The sequence below is a fragment of the Gouania willdenowi genome, chromosome 13, assembly GCF_900634775.1.
Source record: "Gouania willdenowi chromosome 13, fGouWil2.1, whole genome shotgun sequence".
NCBI classification, from domain to species: Eukaryota; Metazoa; Chordata; class Actinopteri; order Blenniiformes; family Gobiesocidae; genus Gouania; species Gouania willdenowi.
In genome coordinates this window covers 9,307,203-9,333,226 of record NC_041056.1, presented here as the reverse complement: position 1 = coordinate 9,333,226, position 26,024 = coordinate 9,307,203, and the positions used below count along the sequence as shown (strand labels likewise).

General features: G+C 37.6%; 1 protein-coding gene across 11 annotated transcripts in view; it reads right to left on the bottom strand.

Annotated features, from left to right (window-relative positions):
• Nucleotides 1-26,024, bottom strand: part of robo2 (roundabout, axon guidance receptor, homolog 2 (Drosophila)) — a 401,621-nt gene that overhangs the window by 83,817 nt on the left and 291,780 nt on the right. For all 11 annotated transcript variants that reach the window (XM_028464058.1, XM_028464066.1, XM_028464064.1 and 8 more), the window contains 3 exons: nucleotides 7,903-8,060; nucleotides 6,488-6,608; nucleotides 6,043-6,181 (listed from right to left, as the gene is read on the bottom strand). In XM_028464058.1, the coding sequence (XP_028319859.1) occupies nucleotides 6,043-6,181; nucleotides 6,488-6,608; nucleotides 7,903-8,060 (418 nt within the window). The remainder of the gene's footprint in view (nucleotides 1-6,042; nucleotides 6,182-6,487; nucleotides 6,609-7,902; nucleotides 8,061-26,024) is intronic.

Here is a 26,024-nt window from a genome sequence, read left to right as displayed (position 1 = left end):
TACTAATACTGCAACTCTATATTTGTAATACAGTATGACAAACTTGATCAAAAACTAATTCTAGGAGAAAAAAAAATAAAATAATAATAAATAAAAAAAAATAATATATATAGTTATTGGAGACACACCAGATTGTTATAGTTTTGTTTTTTAATATTCTTGCTGAGTTGAAGATATTGGACACGTCTAGTTAGAGTCAAACAAAAGCATGGTTATTTTACAACTATAAATGTTTCTCTTGTCTTTTTTCCTTCCTAAAAATATCGTATTGTTATTGCGAGCCCTGTGTCATATCGGGAACTCAAAGTATTCACCATATCCAACATGATGACAAGAATCGTAAGATTAAAGTCCTGAGGAAATCCGTCCGCTGCCATCGTCCTCACTAAAGTTCCTTCCACATGCTATTATAAAAGACAGATGCACGTACTTATTCATCACTGGAAGGAAACGAGACGGGAACCAGGGGAAGTCTTTTCATTCTGCTGAGTAGCAGAGGTGAGAAATCAGTGAAACTGGACGCTCAGCACAACTCAGGCGCTGCTGTCACACTAGCTTTAACAGCTCTTTCAAACAGTGACCCACACACCTCTATCATATACGAACCCTTAAAAGCCCCCACAGGCACACACACGGGCACACACACAGGCACACACACTTGTGTAGTTACCACAAAGGAATTGAGTCAGAAAGAAAAGGCCTTTCTGCTGAATGTTAAAGGGCCTATGCAGTGGAGGTCAGCAGGGACAGAGGGCATAAATACAGATAGACTGCCAGACTAAAGGGGCTCTGATAACACACGGGAAAGGCCACAAGGTTCTAGTGCAAATCAGGAGCGAGGAACACGTTACAAACCATGGGGCCACACACCCAGCGGCGAGGCAGAGACACATGGTATTTACCAAGGTCTCGTCTATAGACTTACATAAAGCATCAAAACCTTTTCTCTTCTCTTCCACCAGTGGTAGACAGGGACAAACATTCAGCCCTGGCATTTTCTGTCCAGACCAGTCCACTACATTATCAGCAGACACCATGTAGAAGCTGTTAATAGGTCAGTGATTCTCAACATGTGGCTCTTTTCATTTTATTTATTATTCCCCAAGAAATCTTTAAAATTTAAAAAGGAAATTTTTTAACCCCTTTTTACCTATTTACATTTTGCAACTTCCTTTTGTACCATTCTTGCACCATTTCAAAAAGTTCTGACACTTTTTTCAGACTTATCCCATTTTTTCCTTTTTTTGACACTTTTATCCAAAGTTTGTCCTTTCTTTAAATTTTTTGGCCACTTTTCATCCAAATAAGCCAACTTTCGCCGAATAAATACCACTTGTTTAATTTCTTCGCTACATTTTGCCTCTTTTTTTCCACATTTTTGCCTTTTTTCACCATTTAAGCTAACCTTTGCCATACCACCTGGTGCCTCTTTATTTTCCCGTTTTTTGGCCACTCGACTGCTTTTGGCCCATTTTAGTCACTTCACACTCTTTTCTTGCTCTTCACTCATAAAGAAAAAAAAAAACGTAGTGGATCAGACCGGCTCACCGAAATGATGTGTGGTATGCCAGATGGCCAGTATACCTGTCTTCCACTAAACCTTGTGATGCTCGCCATGTGGATTTTTATGTCTTAATTTTATTTATTATTCCCCCAAAAACCTTAAAAAAGGGGGACACTTTTTTACCCCTTTTTACTTATTTACATTTTGCAACTTGCTTTGTCTAATTTTTGCCCCTTTTCCAAAAGATCTGACACTTTTTCTGACTTTAGCTACCTTTTGCAAGTAAATATCCTTTTTTCCCCCTTTTTTTTTGTCCATTTTTGCAAGTTTTTTTTTTGACAGCTTCATCCAAATATTGCCCTTTCTTATATTTTTTTGGCTACTTCTCATCCAAATAAGTGAACTTTTGCCCTATAAATACCACTTGTTTTATTTCTTCCCTACATTTTGCCTCTTTTTGTTCCACATCTCTGCAATTTTTCATTATTGTTTGCCACATTTTGCCCATTTAAGTTAACCTTTGCCATTAATACCACCTGGTGTCTCTTTATTTGCCCGTTTTTTTGGCAACTCTTGACTGCTTTTGGCCCTTTTTAGTCACTCTACATGATTTTCTTGCCACTTTTGGACCATTTTTGGCCACCTGTCACCATGTCTGCCTCCACTCGCTCTTCAAACCCCTCCTCCCACCGGGACGATGTCCCGTATGCCAGATTGCCAGTCCACCCCTGTCTTCCACTAAACCTCCTCTTCTTTCCCTCTCAAAGTGGGAACATCAGTTTTATGCTTTTTCCCCAAGATGCTCTAGAAACACATAACAGATGGTTCGAGGATCTGATCCTGATATAAATCTCCAAAAAAAAGTACTAAAGAGTATAAAGAGTTTAAATATTATATATCTAATATGTCAATTCCTGCTACATGATGAAAGAGCAGCTCACTCATTCTGTCTGTCATCATTTAGAAAAGCAATGCGTTGAAAATCCAGCTGCTTATAGACACATGCCGAAGGCTCTCTCTGGGGAAAGTGGATTAATGTTATGTATGTTGGCAAAAAGACAGAGCTCCATTCAAGCAGATTTATAAGCAGAGACTTTAATATTGCATGTGGTGGTCACTGGTTTTAATCCCACCTCAAGCACACAAATGGATATTCTTCTCTTCCTCTGTGATAATTAAAGCCCCAATTACCTGATTTTCTTTATTTTAAACTCACTTATTGGTTCTTTCATAGTTTCATCCTTTGCCATGGGAGGCACCTCTCATCTTTTTTAATCAATTTGGCACATGATTTGGAGGTATGTGGGACAACTGAGGAATTAAAAAAAAAAAAGTACTTTTTTCTTTCATGCAGTAACAGTGACATGCAGACACTTATGTGCAGAGAAGACAGATTATTAAAGCCACTAACAAGAAAAAAGCCAGCTGAGCTCGTTTAATTTCAGATACAAGTTAAACAAAGTTTTCATTCCTGCCTGGAAATAATCCAATGTGAATTCAAAACACATATTATAAACGTAGTAATGACCACAGAGGGATTTTATTTGATATTTCAGAAATGCCAGGACTATTGTTTAGTAGGGTGATCTAAAACTGCTTTTTTTTTTTAGATTCTCTGCATTTGGCCAAAATGGGTCGTCAGATGCCTTCAAGAAACTAAAAAAAAAAAAATATATATACTATATATAAATATATATTTTTTGCTTATTTTTACCCTTTTCTTTTTTGAAACTACACCAAACTTGCCATATTTTAACCTATTTTCATCACTTTTTCTTGACATATTTTTGCTCTTTTTAATACATTTTTGCTCCATTACTCCCATTTCATCAAATTTCAATGCTTTTTCTGCACATTTTCAGGACTTATAAACCCTTTCCACCACTTTTACCACCTAATGTTGCAAATGTTGACCCATTATTGTCACTTTTAACCTCTTTTCACCATATTTCATGCTTATTTTTGCCAATTTAACCACATTCATGATTTGTCATGCCCATTATTTGCCATTTTAAACTAATAGTTCAGACTAATTTTTCTTAAATTGACACTTTGAACCCTTTATACCACTTTTTCATACCATATTTTTGCTCTTTTTAATGCATTTTTGCTACATTACTTCCATTTCATCAAATTCCAATGCCTTTTCTGCACATTTTTCAACTTTCAACTCATGTTTTGACACTAATAAACTCTTTCCACCACTTTTTCCACCTAATGAAACATATGTTGACCCATTATTTTCACTTTTAACCTCTTTTCACCATATTCCATGCTTATTTTTTGTCAATTTAACCACATTCAAGATTTGTCATGCCCATTATTTGCCTGTTAGAACTTATTGTATAATAATAATAATAATAATAATAATAATAATAATAATAATAATAATTATTATTATTATTATTATTATTATTATTATTATTATTATTATTATTATCACTTTTTCTGTCCATTTTTGACCAGTCTAATTGACAACTTTTAACCAATTTCTGTTGTTTTTAAAACCCCATTTCACCAACTTTTTCATCCATTTTTGGTAACTTTTGACCCTATTTATTTCTGATTAAAACAATAACTTACACCTTTAAGATGATTATATACTAGGGGACAAATATTAATCAACTTCCTGGATAACAGTGGATATTATTCAGATCAATAAATAAATGTGGTTATCACACTATCATAGAACAATGGACCATAATTTTGCTGACTCTATGGATGCGCCCTAAAAAAGCTCTCCCCTTTATTTCCTCTTTCTCCACATGACTGTTCTTCAATGTTCATGTCTGTGATCAACCACCTTTAGGTACAGTGGAGGTCCATTGGTCTATTGAACCACATCCTTATTCAAGTATTGTGTGACTGGCCTGTCGTTCTGGGGATAGAACAGTAGTTTCTTTGAAGTCTACTCCTGACTCACAATCAACACACACTATCACTGTATCATCAGTAGCTTTTTACATGAGGCGTGACACACTGAGATTAACCGTGCAACCACTTCAGCAAATTAAAGGCTTTTATCACTTCTTTTTTCTGACATCAGTGTATGTTTACGTGCGTGTGTGACTGAGTGCGTCTGTGAGGACAAACAAGCTAATGGGTTAAATGAGTGTACGAGATAATCTTCCAGGTAATGTCAGTGTCTTCCCGCCTGCTTCAGTACACAAACACTTTAGGAGTCTGTTGAGCTGCTGCGCTCTGTCACTTTGTATCTCTTGTCATCGTATCCATCTCCGTCTCGTCCTGTCTGCTTTACAAAGAGGGTAATTTTTCTCTGTGCCTCTAAATGTCTGCTGCTAAGCCTCCTCGCACACTTACCTGTCACTCAAATTTAATTGTCCAGCTCAATAACTGCTTTGTCTTCATGCAGAGCCCTTTAAAACAACCACTGTAGTGTATACATTTGACTTCTAGAACATTTTATGGCTTTTTTCTTTTTTTTCTTCTTTCGTACAGGGTAATTCAGACATAAGCAAGCTTTATCACAGCGGGGCCACAAAAATGTGACTATTATATCCAAGGGTCAAGTTATGAACATTCATGTCTGCATTTAGAATAATGACCATTAATACAAGATTAATTTTGCAATCATCTCATGTGTTTTTGGAGTCATTTTGGGTATTTCTGTTGTTGTTTTGCATGTATTTGTGTTTTTGGAGTCTGTTTTTGTATTTTTGTTGTCGCTTTAGGTGTTTTTCTGTTATCTTTTTATGTTTTTTGCACTCCATTTGAGTATTTTTGTTGATATTTTGTATTTCTTTGTGTTTTTTTGTTGTCAATAGTGTTTTAGGAGTCATTTTATGTGTTTTTATTGTCGTTTTATGTGTTTTTCTGTTATCTTTGTTATGTTTTTGCACTCTATGTATTTTTGTAGATGTGTAAATCTTTGTTATTTGTTTGTGTTTTTGTGTTGTGTGTTTTTGGAGTCATTTTGTGTATTTTTGTTGTTTTACGAGTTTTTCTTTTCTTTTTGTTTTGTTTCTGCACTCCATTTGAGCATTTTTGCTGATATTTTGTGTTTCTTTGCTATTTGTTTGTGTTTTTGTTGTTGTGTTGTGTGTTTTGGGAGTCAATTTGTGTATTTTTTGTTGTCATTCATGTATATGGAGTTATTTTATGTAATTTGTCGTGTTTTTGTAAAGTTTTCTGTCATTCTGTGTGGTTTTGGAGTCAACTTGTGTTTGCAGAAGTCATTTTTGATCATTTCTAAACCTTTTCAGTTATTTTTCTGTATTTTTGTGGTGGTCCTCTGAGTTTTTGGAGTAAATAGTGGGTGTTTTTCTGTCATTATAGTGTTTTTAAAGTTATTTTGTGCGCTAACTTTTGGGGGCCAGCAGTTTTCCATGTCTGGGTTAACTAGTGTGTTTGACATAACAAGTAATCATTATTTTGAACCTCAAATTGACAACAGTGCCCTCCCAGGTCCATTGCACTTTAAATGTAACTAATATGTTCAACATGAAGAAGTGGGGGGGAGAACATTTAAAAAGAAACAGAGTTTGGTAAAATATTCTGGAAGAAGTAGAGCTACATACCTCCCACGAGGAACATCAATGTCATCCTTCCTCCAGCGTACATTGGGTTGCGGGTCTCCTTGTACCTGGCAGCGAAATTCTACCATTTCCTCTTCCAGGACCACCTGGTTAATGGGCCTCCGGAGGAAGGTTGGCCGCTCTACAGGATGGGCAGGAAAAAAATGTTTTTCAATAAAGAAAAAAATGTGGCAGAACACACGCTCTGAAAGATGAATCATGAAGATCTGATTCATCACATCCTCAGGATTGTTGCATAAATAGAATGAAAATATATGACATTAATAACCTTTACTCCAAAAAACCAGTTGAGAAAGATTTCCATATTGTACGAGCAATGCTGTAAGAACATTTCTAATTACAAATACTGCTATAAGATTATGAATGTATCCTCTAAAATACAGTGATTTTATTCTGAAGAAATGAAAGCAAAAAACAGTGTGCTTACCAAAAACAGTGACTTGTGCTGTTTCGCTGTCTCTCTCTCCCACCATGTTGGTTCCTACACAGACGTACATGCCAGCGTCGCTCTTTCTCGTGTTGGAGATCATTAACTTCCCTCCTCGAATCTAACAAAACACAACAAAACGCATGAAATGAAGTAGTGGCATCATTTTCTTCCACCTCCACATGTAGAATAACGTTAATTTTATTTAACTTCACCTAAAAATACTTAAAACACACATAAAACCATCATAACTAGTTTAAAACAGAAATTTTCAAAGTGTGGGCTGCAGCCTCCTAGTGGGCCCCTGTGGGAACTGCAGATGGGCTTTGAGAGGCCATCAATATATTTAAAGTTTTAGCACACAGAAATGTTGGAATAACTAAGATGAGATCATTAAACACGGGACGTGATGCTAAATTGTCTTTTGTTCCAAAATATGGTAGCAGCATGAGATTTAACATTTGAGAGTGGTGTGGGAACTGTGTCTCAGATATGGGAAGTATGTAAAAATTGGGACGCATCATCAGTAGTGTTCCTTTGAATCAGGAGGTGTTTCAGCCTCTTTTTTTTAACACTAGACAACCTCATCAAAGGTGGTCAACTACAGGGCGATCAAACCTGAGCTGTTTCCCACTCTATCCTGTCTGTAGCTTTAGGCCACTTCACCTTGTCTGAGCCCTTTGATCTTTTTCTCACAAGGAAGTATCTACTCTTTGAAGAAACTATTACTAAACTAGTATTGCTATACCTTTTAATTAGAACCTGATTTACAAAACTCATGATAATTACATACTGTAATGTTCTTATTAATATTCTTGACCATAATTTCCTGAAATTTTGTATACAAACTTCACCAAATGAGTTTAATAGGTTATATATTACTATATATTTAATAACATATATTAAATGCCATTTATGTATTAATTTATTGATAAACATATAGGTTATACATTAATAACTAACTATATACTTCACTGCCATTTGCCTAAGTTCAAATTGAAATATTAAATTTTTTTTATTAATAAAACAAAATGGTAAATGGACTTGATTTTATATAGCACTTTATCACCACACTGAAGCAGTCTCAAAGCGCTTTACATATCAGCTCATTCACCCAATCACTCTCACATTCACACACCAGTGGGACAGGACTGCCATGCAAGGCACTAGTCGACCACTGGGAGCAACTTAGGGTTCAGTGTCTTGCCCAAGGACACTTCGACACATAGACAGGTACTGGGATCGAACCCCCAACCACTCGATCAGAAGACGACCCACTACCACCAACGCAAATGGATCAACTCAAGCAAGAAAAATGATCAGTTTCATATTTTATCAAATGGGCATGATATAATTTAATATTTGTATTTATTCTAAATGCACCCTGGAGTTTTCCCATTGCTCGTGGTGCTTACCGTGATCCTGTCATCCTTGTCGTCAATTCTCATTTTGTCTTTCTTCCAGTAGATGGTTGGCTCTGGATGGCCTCGTGGTGGCACACATTCAAGGATTGCTGGTTCTCCCGCAGCCACGACCACGTCCGTCGGGTTTTGTCTGAAGTCGTCTCGTAGTACTGCGGCAGAAAAAAAACGCACAGACGATTAAAGGGAGCTGTTGTAGTGCATTATGTATGGTTGAGTTTTGATGCCGTGAAATGCTGTGGATTAACTGGAGCGCACAATGCATTTTAAATGGGATGTGTGGCTTCATCTGAATGTGCAAGCACACATGTGAAGGCTAATTGGAGCTAATGGAGGTCCCCGCGGAGCCAGAAGAACAAACAGAGTCAGGATGCCCAGAGGCCTGGTGTCACTCAGTTGTGAAAGCTTCCAGGGGGGGTGGGGGGGGGGCAGCACAGCTACACTTTGGTGACATGTACAGACGCACTTTAACAAACAACTACTAACATATTAACACAGAAAACAGAAGGTGGTCTAATACACGTGTCTAATCACTCACAGGTAGGCCTTTTATTACACAGATAGCCTTTGACACCACTTAGTATTCTGTGAGGCTCACCACATCGGTTCATATTATGTCGCTAGTCGCGTAGAAACATAAAAATGGGCAAACAAATGCAAATGTGCAAACAAAAATCACACAAAAAGGTCATTACATGTCATTTCAACAAACATTTTCAAGACATCCCACACACTTTGGTCTAAATATTTTTAGTTTGATCAGATTCAGGGGGCATAGGCAGAGTTTGAGATTCTTTCCAGGGGGGGGCAAAAGAAAAAATAGAATTAAATATATAGATAGTCTCGCGACAACCACATACAATACCATATACTACCATATACAATAATGCAAAAATTATTAGCAACATAATTGATAATGCTGACAGCAAAAATTGGTGTCGACTTATTGTTTAATGTTGTAAAATCATGATAAAAATCTTTCTGCTTCATTTTTGCTGCAGTACCATACATGAACTGCTGGGCGCAGTGTTGCTTCACCATTTACATTGTGAAGAAGAATTGCACAACAGAAGAAGAACCAATCTAAAGCCTCAAAAGATTGGGACCATTTCACTGAAAACTTCAGTCACCGTGTTTTATGGCAGTTAAATTATTTGTATATTATGTTAAGAATTTTATTTATTTTTTATTAATTTGGGAAAACTGTAATTTTTTTTAACTATTTTCATTGGCCCATAACTGCATCGGTTCATATTCTGCCACTTGTCGCGTAGAAACACAAAAATGGGTAAACAAATGCAAACACGTGAACAAAAATCAGACAAAAGGGTAATTCCATGTAATTTCAACAAATTTCCCATGCACTTTGGTCTAAAGAAATTCTGAAATTTTTTAGCAATTTTTCCATAATTATTCAATTGGCACACTGAGCTATGCACATAGTCTGTTCAAATAACTAATGATGAGTCAGATATAGACCCTTTGATTCTTGTAAACATTGTAAAGTATTTTGTTGGGCGGGGCTTAACCTGGAGGCAAAACCACCATTGTCTTAGTTTTTCTGAGCAGGAGTGTCCTATAAGACTTTAATTTACGTCCACTAACGTTATTCCTCCTATTCTGGCACCCAAACACACAACAAGATGACACTGTAAAGCTGTAACATTACTAGCCTCCACAGTCTTTAGCTAGCTGCGTTTCCTGTTTTTGCCTCTAGCCACGTCACTCATGACGTGGGCCATTAAGGGGTCTAAATGTATTGGTTCTTGGGTGACATGTCTCTTTAATTCTGAAAAAATTGACTTTTTTTTTTTTTTTACAATTTTTAATTGTCCCCATAACTGCATGTGGGAATGTAAAATAAATGTGGCTCGCCACATCAGTTTATATTATGCCGCTTGTTGCGTAGAAACACAAAAACAGGCACACAAAATTCCAATGAGGATTCAACTTTAATACCAATGAGATATTAAAAATAAACTACTTTTTTGATTTGAAAAAAATCAAAAACAGTTTGGTGAATTAATGCAGGACCAAAGGACACTTTTGTCCACTCGTGCTCAAAAACACTGCTTGTTGAGAGATGTTTGAAGATGCTTGAGAAAGGCTAAATAAAGGGCGGCACCACAGGTCCTTATGTAAATCCAACATGGCAAGGGGAAAATGACAAGAAGGAGCGGGATGAGAAGAGAGGATAACTGGTCCCTGCACACCACGCTTCTCTCATCTCTTCATTCCCTCTTCTTAGCCTCTCTACAGAAAAAAAAAACACACAGCCATTGTCAGCTTATTTATTTATTTAGCCCAAGTGGAGGTAGAGCAGAAGCTTTCAACCCAATTATCCTGGGGATGCACGGTGGTGGTATAGAGGGGGGACTTTCGTGTGACATGAATTCAAATGAGACCTTTAGGCAGGGGTAATATGAATGAATACAGAGAAGCTAGAAGTGGGATTTTCTCTCTTATGCAGGACTGACCTCTAATCTAAAGAGGTAGCTAAGGTAATTAGTCAGCGCCAACATGCTGGACCCCCTGGCCAGGGATGGGCACCAAAGCCTGCACTACTGGGCTCGTCCTATTTGCATTACAAACAGATATCCTGCTGTTTAAAATCAGAGCCTGCTTTGGACCATACACAGGCAGTTGTTTTCAGGATCACGTTGGGACTTAATTGCTCTTTTCTATTCACCGCTGATAGCACCCAACGGGATTGGGTCAGAATCAATTTCCTTTGAAACAGAACGTTGACAAAAGAAACACATTAAGGGCATCATTACGGTACCTGTGCCACGCTGTCAAATCTGATCTAGTACTTTTAATACTGCGCAGTACGTCAAAGTAAATGCATTCCCTACGTTGCCGTTTGAATAAATACACGCATAAAAATATCAACAATGAAAAAATGTGCATTTAAAATGCAATTATACCACACACACGCAAGCGCGAACATAGTATACACACACACAAGCGAAGACAGGATAAACATTCAGCTGCAAACATCTGGGAGCAAATAAGCAGAACCAACATTGATGCGAGGATTATGGCCCTGCGTGTGTGTGTGTTTTTGTGTCACAACACTGACCAGATACACTGAGTAAATGAGAGGAGGAGCCAATCCAAACAGATTCTGGTTTACTATCTAATCTCGACTACAAGGACATGGTCAACAAGGTCATCTTTTTGGAGTTTGAAGCACCCTTACAAATCAAATATTCATTTCATGAGTGAAATGGCTTCCTTTAAAACTATCTATGGCAGTGGTTCTTAAACTCTTCACCCAACAACCATAATAAAATAAAGGTGACAAAGACCAGGGACCCCCACTGTACAGAGCTTTTTGGGGTCCATCCATAAAGTAAAAAAAAAAAATGATGGTCCATTGTTCTATGAATCTGTGATAACCACATTTATTTATCTAAATAATATCCACTGTTATCCAGGAAGTGTGGTATTATTTGTGCCAAAGTATATAGTTGTATAGAGGTAAATCCTTAAAAGTGACCAAAATGGTCAAAAAGGTGGTCAAATGGGATTTTAAAAAAAACTACAGAAATTGGTTAAAAGTTGCACATTAGAGTGGGCAAAAATGGACAAAAAAGTAGTAATAAGGGTTCAAAGTGTCAATATTGGAACAACTAGTAGGAACAATTAGTTTAAACTGGCAAATAATGGGCATGACAAATCGTGAATGTGGTTAAATTGGCAAAAAATAAGCATGAAATATGGTTAAATGACGTTAAAAGTGACAATAATGGATCAATTAATGTGACATCAGGTGGAAAACGTGGTTTATAAGTGTTGAAAATGTGTTGAAAGTGAAAAAATGTGCAGAAAAATGCATGGAAATTTGATGGAGAAGTGGCAGAAATGGAAGTAATGTAGTAAAAATGTTATTAAAATGAGTAAAAGCATGGCAAGAAAAAGTAATGAAAATAGGTTAAAATGTGGCAAGTTTAGTGTAAATGCAGAAAAATAAGCAAAACTGGCCTCAAATTGTTCAAAACAATATTATTAGATTGAGAATCTCTGATCTAAAGTATAGCAGCTCGTTACAGAAATGCTAAGAATCAAAGGTCAAGAGAATGCTTCTACTTTAGCATCATAAAATGACTTTTTCCATGCTGAGAATCGTGTATTATCTACCACATGTGTGTACAGCTGAACTCTGGATACAGAATTGAAGCCCTGTAGGCATTTAGAACCAAATCATTCAGCAGATATAAGGTAATTGCCTTTCTATCCCCTTGAAACACGAAGTTCTTCCACCACTGGAAGCATCTAAACCTCCCATGGAGATCCTTAAGGCCGCAAACTCTGCCATCGTGCTTGGGTGCGTATTAATATTTATGTTTTTTTTTTAATATAATCACTATATCTGTTGATTCGGCTGCAGGCCAAAAACAACTAATGTTTATGCCATTTCAGGAATGAATGTATTACTTGAATATCAAAGAAGTGGGCTGCATTAAAACAAAGAGATTCAGGCAAAGGGGCAAAGGATGGCAAAACCGTGTTTCGTTGAGCTGGCAGCATTTCATCACCACAGAAGTTGAAAGACAGGGAATCAGGTTGAAACTTGCATTGTGAAACATGCCAAAGGGTTGAGTATGGAGGTCTTTGCCAAAACAAAAAAAAAAACACTAAAAGACGCCCACACACCTACTCTGTATAGCAAGTTATCTTACTCTGAAAGGGATGACTGTGCCAGCAACAATTAGCTATATGATCGTATGCAGAGGTGTAAAGAGTACTAATGTATCCTACTCAAGTAGAAGTACTGTTACTTGATTTACTCAAGTACAAGTAGGGCTGGGCAGTATGACCAAAAAAGTATATCACGGTGTTTTTCTAAAGTCTAACGGTTTCATGGTATATGACGGTCATTTTTTTCTTCATTATCAGGTGTTCACAGCATTTTCTACTGGTTGAGAATCAGAATGGTTTAAAAAAAAAAAACAGCACATGAAATTTGATTTGGTAGTTAACAAAAACACAAGCCAGCAGCAATAATAATAGTGATAAATATAGGGGATAAAAAAAAATAAAGATAAAGATAAGAGAGATGAATTACTGCAGTAGATTGACTTAGGATGATCTATTTTACAGTCATGATGAGTGAATATTGTAGAATAATTCCACACTAGTAGTAATACAAGTTTGCAACGGCATCCCAATGGCTCTTTACCGTGCTAGCTTAGCTTTTAGCATTAGCTTGAATTCTGGCTTTAAATGCTGCATACTCAGTGGTGTGGTGGTTTCTTATGGTGAATAAGGTAGCGTTTTGTTTGCAGCTCCACCACATTTCTGCGTTATAGGAAATTTACTGTCATGGATATACACGTAAAAAGTAGCTGAATTAAATAGTACTCAAAGTAAAAGTTACTAGTTACTTTCACCCCCCACGTTTATTTTTGGTAATAAACTTTGCCATGGTCCCCTTGCATACAGTCAACATCTCATGTATAAATTTAAAGAGGAAAAGACCAAGTCTTTCACAATTTTAACTTTTTCCACAAATCCATCTATATGAAACTGTATGCACAATTCAAATAAATATTTTAGACATTTTAAATAAAACAACGCCAATGAATTCAATTCAAAATGAAAAAAAAAAAAATAAAAAAATATATATATATATATATATATCAAGCTCTAAGTATATCTGCATTTATGTAGTTTAAAACGCTGCCATGCCAAATACTAATAATACTAATAATTTACTCAGTAACGGTTGAGTGTGGAAATGTAATTAATTACTTTACTTCTTTTCAAATGTACTTAAGTACAAGTAAAATTACTTAAAGGAAGAGACCAAATCTTGTACAATTGGAGCTTATTTTATTTTCCACAAAGGCATCTGCGTAAAATAAAAGGTTTGTCAAATTATTTTTTTTTACATAAAATAACACCAATGAATTCAATTAAAAAAAAAAAAAAAAAATATATATATATATATATATCAGTCTAGCTAGTGAAGCTAAATTTACGAGTAAATAACCTCCATTCAATCCTTTTTTGGGCCGTGCATTACTTTTAATCAGATTTTTTGGCTATGATGTGATGCATTTGATTGTTGTCTGGTAATTTCCCTTGTAGTTTCACAATGTCCGTTGATCATTTTGAAAAATAAAAACAAAAATTACTCAGTAATGCTTGGGTGTAGAGATATAACTAATTACTTCTTTTAAAATGTACTTAAGCACAAGTAAAATTACTGATTTACTCAAAAACAGTACAAGTACCCATAAAAGCAACTCTATTACAGTAACGTGAGTACTTGTGATCCGTTACTCTCACCTCAGTCAGAGAACAGTAACACAGGGGTGGCACAGCACGATGACAGGATGAGGACAAATATTTTGTAGCGAGCACCCTCCACAAATATTGCTCAGTGCAGAGTGACACCGCTTGTCGGAAAGATTAGTGGGAGCCTTGACTGAGGTGTCCAGGCTGCATCCTGAGATAAGTGCTGACAAACCCATTCACCTACAGCGACGAAACCTCGCCACGGTTCACAAAGGTTGCTCTCGGTGCCAAAACACCGCTGACGTCTGGAGCCATTTTTTTCTTTTCTGCAAGATCTGACATTTCGATCACTTTGATAGAGACCTGCAAGAAACCTTCGCCTCAAACAGGCTTTCGTTTAAGCAGCTTAGCCTGGATTCATATAGACTTTTCTTGGCATGTCTAATAGTGAGAATGCTCTAAGGTATTTCCACTATTTAAAATCTTTCACTCAATCATTATTTCTATTCTGTACATTTTTTTACGAATAACTTGTCCCCATATTTAATCTGATTCGACCAATCAGGGTACCCCAGCATGGAGAATATAAGGAAAAACCTGCTATGTCTTGGTGTTTTCCTAAAAGTAACAGTTGTTGATTAATTGGTTATTGATTATTGACTGTTATAATGACTCTACGGGATAATAGTGAGTGGAATACACCTGTGACATCAAACGACAACAAAACAATACAATGTCGTAAATAGCAATTTCTGAAAAGAACATTCTCGATCTCAAATGCAGCTTTTGTATATAGACACTGAGGAGTCATATTGACTCCGAGGGGTTATACTGACTCCGAGGGGTTATATTGACACTGAGGAGTCATATTTACTCCGAGGGGTTATACTGACTCCGAGGAGTTATATTGACTCTGAAGGGTTATACTGACTCCGAGGGGTTCCGCTTATACATCCTTAACTAGTTACTATTACTTTTGTCTCCTGATTTTTGCTAGAATATTCTCTCAGTACTCTCTCAAGTCTCAGACAGTAAAACTAGAGCCCTGGGGCCATATCTCTGCACCTAAGCTCTTCTACTTTAACCCAAATTCTGATTAGATAATAAACCCTGCACTGTGAGCGATGTAAAGATACCGGCAAGATATGATATAATTTCAGTCAAGTGTTTCCTGTTCCTTCCATTCAGCAGAAAGCTATTACATTAGCACCCCTTTAATTCCTGCTCTCAGTAACAAGAGAAAGTATATATGTCACAGACAAAGGATAGCAAACTCATAGATGTTTTGTGATGCTGAAGGTTGAGACATCATCTTAGTATTTAGTACAACCCTTTGTGCACCATTTCTCTGGATTCAGGCAGTTTCTCCAGCTCTGACTGGCTCATTTGCCCTCCCACTGGCCAAAACTGACCTCTACTCCCCTATCCAGATGTAGAAATTACCCCCTCAGCAGGCTGGAAAGCAGCAGGTTCACACATATCCCATCTATTCCTCTACAGAGAGGTTGCAGGTCAGACCACAGAAACAGCTGCAAAAATATGGCCGTCTGGCTGTGCCCAAGGCTGTGCCTCCTCAGAGAACAGAATCAGACTCTCATTATTGCCCCAACATAACCGTCGTTCTCCGTCTGCCTCATTCTCATAGTTATCAGGGGTCATTTTCAATCTTTTCCTGTCTTCTACTCGCTCGGCTAATCATTTTCTTTGTCCCATCACACGTCGTCGTCCCAGATGTCACATCGTGCACCCTCCACTCCACTTTTCAATGGCGCGTCAGTGCTCTGACTACAGATGAGCTTTAGCAGATGAAGCCATATACATGCACACTGAGCTGCTCTCTATAGACCATAACTACATCTGATAAGATCTCCACCACCATTCTACATATCTGCACAAACCTGAGCTGGAGGGATTGTAAATAAGGCTGTCACTTTCACAGATAACTGGCAGAAAAGATGGAAAATGGTGGAAGTAAAAGGGAATCATATGGCATTTGGTGATATTGCAGGTGGGCAATATAATATACAATGTAGAGCTTTAGTGGAGGCTTGCAGGAGAAAAAATGGAAGCAAACTCCAGCAGTTTCTGATTAGAACAGTGAGAGAACGTAGAAAACAGAGATGATGTCTAAAGATCGTCTGATCAAGGTCAAAATGAAGATGCTGTAAAGAGTACAAAGGTGTGGGAGCTGAATGCAAATGAGCGACACTGATTTTCCTCATTATTGCATACTCTGATTAATGTTGACAGCAAACGTTGATTTAATGTTAGTCATACTTCTTTTTGACTAAAATGCAACATAAAATGTGTTCATCAGGACTATCCATTTATAGACTAGTTTTAGTCAACTAAACAATGTTAAGATTTTAGTCGACTTCAGATTGTGATTTGTTCTATGTGACAAAATTGTAGTTTTGTTTAGGGGTCAATGACGTGTAAGGATTTTCACCGCACGATATTTCATAAATTAGGCAACATCGGGCAAGGTTTTGCATCAATGTTATGATGTAAATAAACATTGAAATCTTATACAGAACAATAATGCAAATAAAATAGATTCATGAGAGTCATTTTACATATTTTTTTCATGGCCAGACAGTCTTGCCACATGATATTTTGACACTTTAAACAACATAATAAAATGCATTAAAAAAACAAAAAAATCAAAAAAAACACAAAGTGTTAGCATATATACTGTCTCTACATATTTAGTATCTTTTTATGCATTCAAACCTTTTTTTTAACTAAAATAAATGCAGTTGAACATAATATTCAAGTCAGGTCATTGACACTTATATTAGTTAACAAAAATACAAATATATATTGACAAAGTTTTCGTTCACATCTATTTTTCTAATTTGTTACAGTCTATAATTCCAGCAAATTCATTTAGTCTTCTTTTTTTTAATATATGTTAAGGCTTTGTTTATTCAGACAAGTTTTTTTTCAGTATGTGTTATCTCCTGACATGTTTTGATTGTCAACCAGTCTTCCTCAGAGGTGATTGCTTTGATGTATCCCTACAAGAAAAGCATCAAAGCATCTTCTGATGGCTATCATGTGTCCTTACGAGTTCTTTCCAGATTAACAGTGTTCCTCAAGAACAACATCTTTGTAACTAGACCATGGCTAGTTATGAAAATGTTAAAAAAATGTAGTCAACCAAAACTATGACAAAAACTTTTCAATCAACAAAATTAACACCGCGTGTCAGTAAATAAGCAAAAAACAAACAACTTTGTTCAAACAACCGTCCTATTCAAAGCTCATTTATCAAACAGCATCTCTAATTTGGCCCAACAAGCCTCTGAGCAGAACCCTTAATGACAGTAGGACCACGAGGACATCACGGTAGGCCAGGAAAGAAAAAAAAAAAATAGTGTTGCTTTTGAGGAACAATATAATCAACTGTTAATGAACCGCCTTCCTTTACACCACATAGACCCTTTAACGACCCTGCCACACACACGCGCACACACAACACAATTCAATTTACCCTAATCCATGCTTTATGGTAATGTATAGCTCATTAAAATGTTATTTAAAAACTCATTAAAATTCACTTGAAGAAGTAATGGCTTCATTACAGTAATATGCTGGAAAGCAAAGGAAAAAGACAAGTAAGGACAAGGAGAAAAAAGAGAGCAGTGAGCGACAGCTTTCTAATCACTTAATGGTGTCTCAAATGCAACTCATTTGCATAATAAATAAGGATGTCCTCCTTTCTGTCTTTTTTCTGTTCTTCATAACACTCTTAACAAGCACTGCAAGTAAATATTCATTTTGCAAAAAAAAAAAAAAATATATATATATATATGTATATATAAATATAATAATTTTGGCGGTTGATTGGGTTCTTCTTTCTGCTGGGCTGTTGATAGTCATGCGTGTGTTCTGCCGGGCCTGAGCTGAAACAAGCTGGCTGATGATGATGAACAAGCGCGCCCATGGGTCTTTGTGCCTGCTCCGATAAGGCAAGATGTTGTGCTGATGCTTGCGCCGAGTCCAGAACGGACACTTCACAGCCGGAAGGGGGAGTAAGACGTGAAGGGGAAAGCGAGGAAGAAGGAGGTGTGATGTGTGGCGGTGGTGGAGGGGCAGGTTGTGGATGAGAACGAGATTGATTTCCTGCCAATTCCAGCACAGAGCGAGCTGGTGAGGCGCCGTGCTGAAGCAGGTGGGTCTCCTTCATGCTTTGGGTAGAGGAGGAAGAGTAATCAAAAGTAAAGTGAGAAGAAAATGTGGTGTTTAGAAGTCCAGAGTTAAAATGTATCATGAGAAAATTTCTACCACCTGTAATTGTATTATTGCTCAAATAAAACACAGTTTTTTATACTGTTGTTCAACTGTAACAGATGTCAGGGTTATGTATACATTGGTTGTGTATGCATCTATTTTTTCTACCACTTTGTGGTAAATATCAAAACATATCTATTTTTTTTTAAAGTATCCAATGAAAACTACCTTTGTTGCGTGGAAGGCGAGACAAGCCAGTAAGTGATCCAATAGGGCATGTGTCAAACTCAAGGCCCGTGGGCCAAATCTGCCCTTTAGAGCAGTGTTTCTCAAAAGGGGGTAAGTGCACCCATAGTGGTACGCAATGGCACTATGGGAGGTGATGATGATCAATAACAACAGAAAAAATAATTTACAGCAGCCTTTGGCAGATTGCCAGAATGCACCGCAACCGAGCAAAAAGAACCAATCAGAGCCAGGATTGTGTTTGATGGACTGTCTGACAGCTGTTGCTCAAAGTCCCCGCCCCTTTACCGGGCCTGGAGCGCCGTCTTTTTTACAGTGTATGGTCTGGAGGAGTGGAAGATGGAATTAGCAACTTTTCTGCTTGAAAGGTAATTACTGCTGCTTGATTTACATTATGTTTGATTTGTAATTGTTACACTAGAACTCTGTAGTGCATGTGTTGTTCATGTGCGAACAGCTGCCTCGATGTGGACTGCTGTAAGAAACACTGTGTTGTTGCTGCTGCTGAGGTGTGTGCACATTGAGAGAGAGAAGCGTTGCAGTAATATGTTTTTAACAGTGCATGTTATATTACTGTGATGTTGCTGTCGGCCTGACGTTAGCTTGTTAGCTCCTCTGAGGGAGGGACTTTGGAAAGTTTGGAAGCAGGGCAAGAGAGCAGCGGGGAGGAAGGGATCTGAGAGTGGCGGACTGCACCTTTAAGGTCAAACTGGTCCGTATTTGGCCCCTGAACTAAAATGAGTTTTACACCCCTGCAACAGTAAATAAGCTGATTGTGCTTGCATACCATGAAACGGCTCATTTGATCCATAAAACTCGCGGAAACACATTTCATGCCAACATTTAAGAAATTTTTGGAGAGACTAAACTTCAGGTTAACTTCAGAATTCAAAAGTACTTTTTTACAAAAGTGTTAAAGAAAACAATGGAAGACATGAACAGATGCTTTTATTTTGAAACGGGGATGTTTGACTTTTAGCTTGAAGCTGGTCCCAGGGCGATTTTACATTCTGGTCGCAATGCATCATGGGGCGGTTGAGTATGACTAATGTGCCCACCATGCATACTTCATAAATGTCCCAATAAAGTATACATCCGGGTATTTCTTGCATACTCATTTTTTTCATTCCATCAAATGTGAACGCACTACATACTCATTTTGATGTAGTATGAGTAGTACGTTAGTATGCAATTTCAAAGCACATCTTATACTGAAAAACCAAGCCTTTGCAGCTCTATAGTCCACTGTGCCAATCATCATATAAACTTTAATAGCTTTCCTTTTTTTCTGACGCTGGCCTGTTTGCTGGAGCGCCTGTGTCTGTTTTATTGTTTTGCTCTATAATTGGATTGGCAGTAACAGTGAGCAGAGAGCTGTTAGAAGCTTGTAAAAAGGTGTGATTCTGCGATGGCAGCCCCCCTGTTTTAATTAAGCTCTCTGCTGGAGTTGAGCGGCTTTTATCTAGCTTGGTCTGATGAGCCCCAAATGCGAGTGTTGCTCCACGCTGCACTGCAACGACAAGCAGGAGGAGGAACTGGCTGGTTTTCAACAGCTGTAGATAGCCTCGTTTACTGTACTCTGCTGTTCCTCCCATGACACTGAGCCGTATACGTGCATGAACACAGTCGATACTGGAAAACAGGGTTGGGGTCAATTACATTTTTCAGTTACAATTACGTTTTCAATTACTCACGCTCAAATTACGATTACAGTGACAAGCATTTTTTTAATCCTCAGAAAGTCAAGTACAATTACGTTCTCAATTACTAAAGTTCAAATACAATTAATTACTATTACTGAGCCTGAAATAAATAACCAAATAAAAGTTAACCTTCCTCTTGTGTTAGCTTTCTGTTAGCATCTCTCATGGTAAAGAGTCCTAAATCAGCTGTAAAATCCATTAAAAACAAATATCTATCGTCTAATTTCTCTTCCAATTACAATTATAATTGACCCCAACTCTGCTGGCAAACATCACAGAAATGTGTCTTCTTGAGCTCATTGTGAGGGAGTGCCCCACCCATCAATGAAAATATAAGTTTTAATATTTTTGGTGGAGCGTCTGAGCCATTCTTGTGTCAGTATACCCCTCGATTTCAATTTTTTATAAGTGGTAAAATGTGGGAAAGCCTGATATGAAACAAATTTTAATAATTTTTTAACTACATATGTGTAGAACTGTACATAGAACTGTAACATGGTTCCCCAGTTTTGCGTTAAATTCTAATTGACAATTTTCATGGCAATTACAATTCCAAAGTAAATGATCTAAACTCAATTGCAATTTAATTACACTTACGACAGCAACAGATTTTTAAAATTACAATTAGCATTAACATTAGCATTAACTAGCATTGGCAATAGCTAGCACTAGCATTAGTATAACCTAACATTAACATTAGCTAGCATTAACATTAGCATAACCTAGCATTAACATTAGCCTAGCATTAACCAAGCATAAACTAGGTTGAATGGTCAAAATCAGGTGAAGAATGAATCTTTCCCATTCATTTCCAATATAAAGGAATGGGAAAGAAAAAAACTTAAGTCAAAAAAGTTTAAACGTTAAAAATTATAAAAGTACACGCATAAATCTTGGGAACTTTCTGAATATTTTGATAGCTTATTTGTCAAAATCGGACAAATGGTCTTGGAAGAGTTAGCGACGACGGAAGAAAAAACAGATAACAATAGTGATGACGCCAGCTGCATCCTCACGCAATTACAATTATAACTGACCCCAAACATCACAGAAATACAACTTAAACGTGCCTTCTTGAGCTCATTGTGAGGGAGTGCCCCACCCATCATGTGGTGTGTAGCCGTGTGTGTGTGTGTGTGTGTGTGTGTGTGTGTGTGTAGATGCAGAGGCAGCCCCACAACATGGCGACTACAAATGGGTACAAACACAAATCTAAAAAAGAGAACATAACGAAGCTGTGATCTCTCACACACTCACTGCTGTAAATTCTAAACTAATCCTACTTTAGTGGCCACTGTGTGAATAAATCTGCATGTGAGGCCGACGCTTCAGGCAAACGCCGTACGTGGCATAACGATTAGAGGGGCATTCATCATACCCCTCCCTGGCTTTTCCGCCCTCCTCAATCCTCCTAATGGGCTCTTCAGATCGTCTGCCATTCAATCAATACTGCTAGAAAGAGAAGATCCCACACCTTAGGACACTTTATTCCCACTGCAGATAACATGTGACATATTCTCCATACGGGGAAATCACCCTGCGGTTGGGGATTCTGACCTTAACAGAGGACCTTGAACCCAATATGATATCTACTGAATGTTAAAGCCCATGACTATGTTTTGATGTGGGCGGCTTGTGTGGGAGGTGATGCAGTTAGATTTGTGAGCAAAAAAGGAAGGCTACAGTGTGTCGGCGTGGCGCACACAGAAAGCCAGCTGTAATAGTGTGGTGTTAAATCACATACAGTCCAGATGCAGGGACATTTAAGGAGATTTATTGATTGCTTTATAGATCCTAAATCCTGAGGAAGTCCAAAGCAAAAAAGAAATTAAACTGCAGATGACCTTTAAGAGCTTTTGCTCAGAGACAAGTTTTTTTTTTTTTGCCACCATTCTGTGAGCTGAATGTATTGAGAATTTAGAGAGAGGGAGAGAAAAGCTTTCCCATTTGGCTGGAGGGTGAATGTCGGCATTCCTGCTGTATATGTTCCACATAATCAGTGGTTGTTTTGTTGAATAAAAATGTTCTTAATAGTTTCCGATGACTACATTACAAATGACAATAATTACACTATGATTAAATAAATAAATACTTGTGAACAGAAACTGTATAAAAAGCATGTTTAAATGTTAACTAATAAAAAAATCTAAACAAAAATTTTGTCACAAAGGACAAAATGCTATCAGAGCTTATGTGACATCAAAACTGTCTGCATATTTATGACCATTGATACCATTCACTTCTCAGGTTGATTAATGGTAATCAAATCTTTACAAAAATGCACAAACTATTCATATTCTAGTTGACTATATCTGTGGCAGGTAAGGAAGTGGGCCTGTAATCGGAGGGTTACAGGTTGTGGGACGGCCCCCAAGATAAATTCAAAGAAAATATTCCAAAAACACCCAAAATGACAGAAAAATGTACAAAATGACAACAGAAATAGACCAAATGACTACAAAAACACAAAAAAAAAACACAAAAACACACTTAAGGACTCCAAGAAAATGAAAAACAACAAACACGCACAAAATGAGTACAAAATATATACAAAATGATTAGATACACATAACAACAGAAAAATGTACAAAACAAAAACAAAATACGCAAAAAGGATTCCAAAAACACACAAAAATGGAGGAAGAATGACAAGAACGAGAAACACAATATTAACAATTAGAAAATTAGTAAATGAGAGAAAAATGTAAAAAAAAAAAACAACATAAAAAACACAGTAAAACGCTTTGTTCATTCCTGTATGTAATGCTCACATTATTATTATAATTATTCTAAATGCTGACATGAGTATTGATTATGTGGCCCACAAATCAGACAATCACATGCTCCACAGGCCCCCACTGTGATGCAAGTTGCCCATTTCTATTTATGTCAATAAAATAGCTTCAATTACATTTATATACATTATACAGATTATAAATGGTGTATGCTTTGATTCAGAGGCAAGTTTTTAACAATTATTTGCAAGAAAAATACTGCACAGCTAAAGCACATGACAAAACACAGGCAAACAGAGAATTTATATCAGTCTGGTTGATTATTTCATCTCAGTGCAACTCATGCTCATTGCAGTACTGAACAGTAATTGTCTGACTAACTCTGTGTAATCAGATTGCTGCCTCGGTGCAGGTGGATCCATCTGATCACACATCTTATGTAACCTGAGTGCTAATGGGCTAGAATTTCACTCATTTTTGGGCAAGGGGCAAAACCTGAAAATCTCTCTCAGGTAATCTTGTTTTTGTGTGTGTGTGTGTGTGTGTGTCATTTGTATGTGTGTGTGTGTGTTAGTGTCAGTCAGTTCATGCTTTTATTGTCATGCAAATTGAAAACAATCAGAGACACACTGCTGGCTGCTACGCTGAGGATCAGCTCAGAGTTCTGTGTCTAAACCATTCATGTTTTGGCCCTCAGCCCTCCACTTAGTCGTTCTAGTTCTCTCCGCATATATTTCTCAGGCAGAAAAAAAAAAGGCAAACATGAGACGAAACTGTGGGGTTTTCATACGTTGTTAGTGCCACAACACTGACTGCCGTGCTTGTTTGTGTGTGTGATGTGCAAGTTCAATTATTTAGGCAGGAAAACAAAACCTAATGTGGCAAATTCAGAAAACAAAGCCAGTTGGAGTTGTGTCAAGAGTATTGACTCCATTGCAGATAGGATAAGATGTTGTTGTTGGAGGGCACCAATGACCTACATAGCAAGGACAAGACAGCGGCTCCACATCAGCAAAGCACAGTGATCCCACAACTCTCCCGGGCAAGGATTCTGCAGCAAAGACACCGCATTTAAAAGACACTGTGAGGTCATGTGACCACTCTGTGTGCGTTTGTGTGTGCACATTTCTACTTCTGCATGGACACACAATCACAAAATGCGTCTTTATCTTTGCGATCCCGAGCTTTCTTATGAGCCAGTAAGTGAACACTTACTATTACCTTCCCGACTGACGCCAAAATCAATATTGATTCCACCCAAGAATTAGCTAATAATTCAGAGAGCCTGACCTGCTGCTCCAATAAAGGTGGAGAGAAGTGTGTGTATACTGTGACACAGCATGGAGCGTTGTGCACGTGTCTGCAAAGAGCAAGACGATAAAACCCCACCGTTAATCTCTAGTGGCTTTTCACTTCAGATAACATTCAGGGCATTAGGATGTGAATATATCAAGGGTTAACAATGTCTACCCAGCATTTACGCTTAAGATCTTAACCTCCTTGTTATTGAATAATGAATTATACTTTTGGTTGAAATACATCATTTAGAAAACACTTTAAGAGTAACTAAACCCCAGGTTGTGGAAGACATGCCACTAGGGGGAAAATTTAAAAAAATGCCTTGATTATGGGCGGGGCTCCTGGAGCAGTTAAGACACACCCAGTCTATACTATAAAACAGACATGGGCAACTGGTGACCCTCGCTCTAATTTTGAAAGGCCCCCAAAGTAAATACGCAAAATGACTTAAAAAAAAATCAGAAATGTACACTAGACAATGTAAATAAACGGCAACAACAACACAAAATTCTAGAAACATAACAAAATTACAAAATGATAACAAAAACAAGGAAAACAAATACACAAAAAATGTCTCAGGTACCTGAAAGGCTGAAGAACAAGAATCTGGTGCAGTGTCCTGAAAACCATTTGATTTTCTATGAATTTTTTGTACAATAACCCTGTATGTACAGTACTGTATGTATTGGGTGTGTTTTGTGTAATTATGAGAAAATGCTACAGAGAATGTAGTTCCTGGGAGGCTGTAGAACAAGAATCTGATGAAGTTTCATAAAAACAATTATATATATATTTTTTTTGGTGCAATATGCCTGTGCAGTACTGTTGGTGTGATTTAAGGTGTACATGAACGCACCATGAATCTCCTGTCGACTTCTGACGGTTTTACCGTAATACACGATTTAAACGGGCATTTTAGTTCATCTAGCTGATGGCGTTACTCTAGTATTGACAGATACCTGATGGGGCAATCTATATGCTCCTGCTCCTCTGACATTGTTACACTGAATGATGTTTCCTGCAATGATTTATTATGTTACACTATTGTTTCCTTTATTATCCCATCATATCGAGAAAACAAATTAAATAAACTCGTCATATCGAGAAAACAAAGTCTCGTTTTCTGGAGAAAATTAAGTCATTATCACGGGAAAAAGGACGAATTAAAATGTATGAAAGCCTGGCCCTTTAAGGCTTTCGTAAGGAACACAACAGAACTTCTACTCTAATCAAAGATTTATGGGAGATTCAAAAAAAAGGTTTAATTTCCGTGGATGATTCCATCAAATGCTCAGATCAAAGGTGACCATTCGTGCCATTTAAGATAGAGGGCATCATTTTTTTCCCGTTGATTAATTCCAGGTCTTTGAAAGGTTACTGTGATACAGTGACATTTGAAATGGTCATGTCTAACCTCAGAAAGCAGGACGCTGGGGAGCCCTTACGAGTGACTCGTGTTGCAGGGGTGGACGTTTGCTGTGGCGTGGCTGCACGCTACTACACCTGTTATTCTTCCCTCTGCTGGAATATCCCTGAGTGCATGTAGGCGACGCTCCCTCAGATTGGTGTGAAGGGGGGTGGGGGGGTTGACGCACATCATATATGATACGGGGCGCACACGTACAACTGCAAACCTGCATACTGAGGCTGT